Genomic DNA, 5,020 nt, shown 5'->3' with positions numbered 1-5,020 from the left:
AAGCTCCGGCGCGGCGGGGAAGAAGGGGGATGGCGGGGGTATCTGGGGGACCCCAGCCATCGGGATTGTAGGGGACGATGCCTACGTCGAAGCCCATGGGAGGTGGAGGTGCAGGCGGCGGCTCCAATTAGGGTTTATTTCTTTGGGGAAATGGTTTGTATTACCAAGCTCGCCATTCTCAAATAAAAATAAAAAATAATAATATAATACAATTTGCTTTTAAAATTAATAACAAGCGGAGAAATCAAATATTGTTTTCTGATTGAAAAAAATACGAGATATAGTCAAGTCAGAATGATTCATTATAAATTTACGTGTACAAATAATTGAAAAAGGATTGGAATGTTTCTCTAATGACAATTTATGTATACAGAAATGTTCTATCGTTATCGAACGATCGAGAATAGTATTATTTTTATTGGATTCATAGTTTTTTTGAAGTTTGTGAGACATGTTTTTAAAATCTTTTAATGTTTTTGCAATTTGTTTTATTTCTTGTTTGTAATTATTTTTTAATGTAATTGGTCTTTTTTTATTGTTAAATAGACTAATGTTTAATTACTTCGTATTATGTTTTCAGTATTTATTATTATTTTTATAATTTTTATGCATCTCATTATCACAATTTCATAATTGCATATAAATATCGGCGGATGTATTAAGGTTATACTCATATGCTTTAATTATGGTGTCTGTGTATAGAATTATAATATTATTATGTCATTATTAAATCATTGGTGCTAGTCGGGCTGACGTGTTATTAGAAAATAAATTAAATTTTCACGTGATTCGTGTCTGCATTTTTTTTTAGTTTAGTCTGTCGAAGAAAACCAATTGCACACTCGCACGTGTTAAAGATTGATTAAGTGTTGTTGCATGCTAGAAAATCTGCGGTGGTGAAGTAATAATTAGTGTCCCAACACAGTATGAAATCCAAAACACACGCAAATGAGAAATAAAAAAAAGAAGCCACCAAGATTTTTTATGTAGAGAAATCATGAAAGGAAAAAAGTAATCATGAAAGGAAAAAAGCCATGCGGCCAAGCCGCCATTATAAATTTTTTATTACAAATATGAATCGTTTTATCATAAGTGGAAAAGGGTTGCAACATTTCTTCAAGTCCAACAAATGAGAGTAGTCGCTGCAAGGAATTACATCCGAAACTTTGGCACATTGTGTATTACATCCGAAACTTTGGCACATTGTGTTTGAGATACGTACATGCATAATATTCAGTGAGATACATATATGCATAATATTTATGTCATCTCACGGGGCACTGGATACAAATTTTAAATAGTTTAATGTATGACGGAATAAGATCATACAAGTGACTCATTGGAAGCTAGTCTTTATGAATCAAGCTAGATCACTATAACATTCTATTACATGAGTACATATTTTTTCCACAAAATCAAGCTTGATCACTATAACCTTCTATTAGAAATTGATTCCGGCAAAACTCCGGTGGCGTTCCTCCGCCGCGCTATGCCCTCGTAGAATCCCGATCCTTCGAAACTGCCAATTTTTCATATATTTACTTCGAAGCTCACGGAAGAAGAAAGAGTCTGTCAATCTCATCTCTCTCACCCCACAAAATCCGAAGCAGAGGTCAGCATGAATTGCGCGCGGCATAGATAGAAACTATGCTCCCGCTTCGCTTCCACCTCTCCCTCCATCGGGGCCTCCGTCCTCTCTCCCATTTCACTCCCTTCGGGTCTAGGCGAACCCTAGCCTTCTCACTCGAATCGAAACTGCGATCGGTGACCATGATGTCGTATATCACCGCTACAGAGACATCGCGAAGGCTTCTCTTTAGGCAGCTCTTTGAGAAGGAGTCATCCACCTACACCTATCTTCTTGCCGACATTGGGCATCCCGAGAAGCCCGCCGTGGTGAGTATGATCTATCCTTATCCCGCATTGGATTGTTGGTCTTTGTTGGGATTTCATGTTTTTCTCCTATATTATTTTGAAATCAAGCGGGGAATGAATTCTTTTTGGTTCTGTGGATCAGAACGAACTTGGGCACTGCCGTCGCTTTCATAAGTTTTCTTTTAATCGATCCTGTTTTGCGTTTCTTATCTCAACTAATGAAATCCTATATTCATGCATCTGTAATGCTGCTTAAGTTCTGATACATAAATCAATTGGATTTTAATCTGTAATGCCTGTTAATGTGGAAAATTGTTTGAATGAAGATTAGATGTTTGTAAATAGGGTTAATTTAATGATTATAATTTTGTCTTCAGGCTCTAATCATTGAATGGATCGTTAATTTTGTTAAAAGTAATATAGATAGTAATCAAGCATGTGGTTTGTTATGTAGAAGGGAAGTTTAGAGGAATAAGCAAGCATTGATGAGGAGATTAATTATTCTAAGGCTATCATAATTCAGCCAAAGATTGATTAGGAACTAATTAATTGTTTTTTAATATGAGTTTCCCATTGAGCATTGATTATTTAAGCACAATATCAAGAGGAAATTTTTTTGATTTCCATTCAAGTAGCATGGAAGATTACATCCAATGATTAAAGATTGATTAATTAATTAGTTATTGGATGTCATCATTATATAAGTCAATGATTTGTTAATCACTAATTACAAAATTATAAAATTTAATTGGGCTATTAAGTACCAATCAAGGGATGTAAGCCTGTATTAAGTAGCATCTTTGATTATATCTATTAATCAAACAACAACAACAACAACAACAAACAACAACAACAACAACAACAAGCCTTTATCCCACTAAGCGGGGTCGGCTGAATCATTTTTTCCATTGCATCCTATTGTCATATTTTCATTTAATTATGATAAATTAAGATAATTTTTTATACAATATGCCCAAGTCTTTCTAGGTCTACCTCTGTCTTTCTTGACATAATTAGTTATTGGATGTCATCATTATATAAGTCAAGGATTTGTTAATCACTAATTACAAAATTATAAAATCTAATTAGCGTATTAAGCACCAATCAAGGGATGTAAGTCTGTATTAAGTAGCATCTTTGATTATATCTATTAATCAAACAACAACAACAACAACAACAAACCTTTATCCCACTAAGCGGGGTCGGCTACATGAATAATTTTTTTTCATTGCATCCTATTGTCATATTTTCATTTAATTATAATAATTTAAGATAATTTTTTATACAATATGCCCGTCTTTCTAGGTCTACCTCTGTCTTTTTTAATGTAAGTCAAATCTAAACATCTACTTTCCTAATCAGATCATAAGATTGTCGACGTTTGATGTGACCAAACCATCTAAGAGTACTCTCTCAAAAAATATCTATTAATTGAATACTAATAAAAAAAAAATTGATTTGATCGGCTCGTTATGAAGTTATAAATTAGTTGGTGCATTAATTGTTGAGGAATTTTAAATTTTAGTGGTTGCTATTAGACATGTTGGATTACATCCCTGAAAGAGAGATTTTTTCTCATCAAGAAATAATACTAGGGAATTTATCTTCTGGATAAATTAAACTAATTAAACTTTTTCAAGTGAAAAACTACATGTAAAACTTTCACGTATGGTTTATTTAGCCTACAAAGAATTACGTATGAGTTGAACTAACTATTGATTAAAATGTTTTTCGAGGATCACTGATGAGAAGATGCAACTTATAATTTAAATATTTAATCAACTGCAATTAGCAGTTAGGTGCATCCATCTCTTGAAGCTATTTAAAAAGCCACGGTTATCGACTAATAAAAATTATAATTAATCTGAAATTAATTTTCAAAATAAAATAATCAAGTAATCAATCCCCAAGATGCACCATGTGCCTAATTTTGACTTATAAATGTTCAATGTAACTCACTAGGCCCATAAGTGGGCAAATGCAAATCTCCTTTGCATGTGCTTCTCCTAGGAGCGTGGAACTAAATCACAATCATATTAGAAACTTTATAATAGTCTATTATAAAGTTTTTAGCAAACCTCAATAAGTTTGGAGTAACTTTATTTTCATGCATTTAGTATCATACATGTAAAATGTATCTCTTACTCTGAAATTTAAACAAAATTTTTGGTATCCAATTGGATTAAACTAGGGGTGTAAGAGAGTGGAGTCAAGCTCGAGCTAACCTTGGTTTGAGCTTGAGCTTGCTAAACTTTATCGAGTTCAAGCTTAAGCTTAAGTTTACGAGTTTGAGTTGGCTTACGAGCAGACTTGTTTATTATAAAAGAGAAAAAATAATATTAATTTAAGGTTGTGCTTTAATAAAATAAGCCATTAGGAGAAAAATAATAAAAACTACTTAATATAAAATACAAACTATAATTTTTTTATATATTTTTGATACTTTAAAAGATAAAGTTTTTAAATTTAATATATTTTTGAGTATATATTACATTAATATTTTCATAAACGAGCTGACTCACGAGCTAATGAGTCGAGGCGGGGCTAGCATTAGCTTGACTTGTTTGCTTATCGTGTTAGTTCACTGGCCACTTATCGAGCTGAGCTCAAGCCAACTCACGAGTCAACTTGAGTCACTTACACCCCTAGATTAAGCCATAACCCTTTTAATTTCAATTCATAGTACCATGACTCTTTTCTCTCAAGATATTTTAATAGCTTTATCACAACTATGGCCATGTGTCAATCTTGGAATTGATAAACATTTGTAATGGAATACTCAATTTATCGAGAAACTCTCGTGAATATTAGAAGAAATAAAATAAAGATAAATACAATTACAACTACAATTAAAATATCCAATTTAAAACTCTGACTAAGTCTGTCATCAGCTGCACTATCACTATGGTAAATTGTTGTACCCCAATCACTGTTGACAGTATAATATGTCGGACTGTCGGGCTAACAAAAGAAACCACGGAGAGCTGAAACAACCCTGCGAAAACCGTAGAACTGTCTCTCACTGCTGCAAGGTTGACGTGACGTTAGTAACGGAGCCGGTAGTCCGTAATAACACAAGACAACTCCGTTGGTCCCAAAATTCTGGAACTCATGTTGCTATAGCTGCCCCCCCCCCCCCCCACAA

The 5,020-nt window shown here is 33.5% G+C and overlaps 2 protein-coding genes across 2 annotated transcripts in view; one reads left to right on the top strand and one right to left on the bottom strand.

Annotated features, from left to right (window-relative positions):
• Window positions 1–173, bottom strand: part of LOC110025574 (eukaryotic translation initiation factor 3 subunit D-like) — a 1,991-nt gene extending 1,818 nt beyond the window's left edge. Inside the window, exon 1 of the mRNA XM_020726515.1 lies at window positions 5–173. Within this exon, the coding sequence (XP_020582174.1) occupies window positions 5–97 (93 nt within the window). The 5' untranslated portion in view covers window positions 98–173. The remainder of the gene's footprint in view (window positions 1–4) is intronic.
• Window positions 174–1,382: 1,209 nt separating this feature from the next.
• LOC110024801 (persulfide dioxygenase ETHE1 homolog, mitochondrial-like) overlaps window positions 1,383–5,020 on the top strand; it is an 11,386-nt gene continuing 7,748 nt past the window's right edge. Inside the window, exon 1 of the mRNA XM_020725331.1 lies at window positions 1,383–1,896. Coding sequence (XP_020580990.1) covers window positions 1,648–1,896 — 249 coding nt within the window. The 5' untranslated portion in view covers window positions 1,383–1,647. The remainder of the gene's footprint in view (window positions 1,897–5,020) is intronic.

This window comes from Phalaenopsis equestris, unplaced genomic scaffold (assembly GCF_001263595.1).
Source record: "Phalaenopsis equestris unplaced genomic scaffold, ASM126359v1 Scaffold000001, whole genome shotgun sequence".
Taxonomy (NCBI): Eukaryota; Viridiplantae; Streptophyta; class Magnoliopsida; order Asparagales; family Orchidaceae; genus Phalaenopsis; species Phalaenopsis equestris.
The sequence above is the reverse complement of the archived record's forward strand: the minus strand, read 5'-3'. Positions and strand labels throughout refer to the sequence as shown.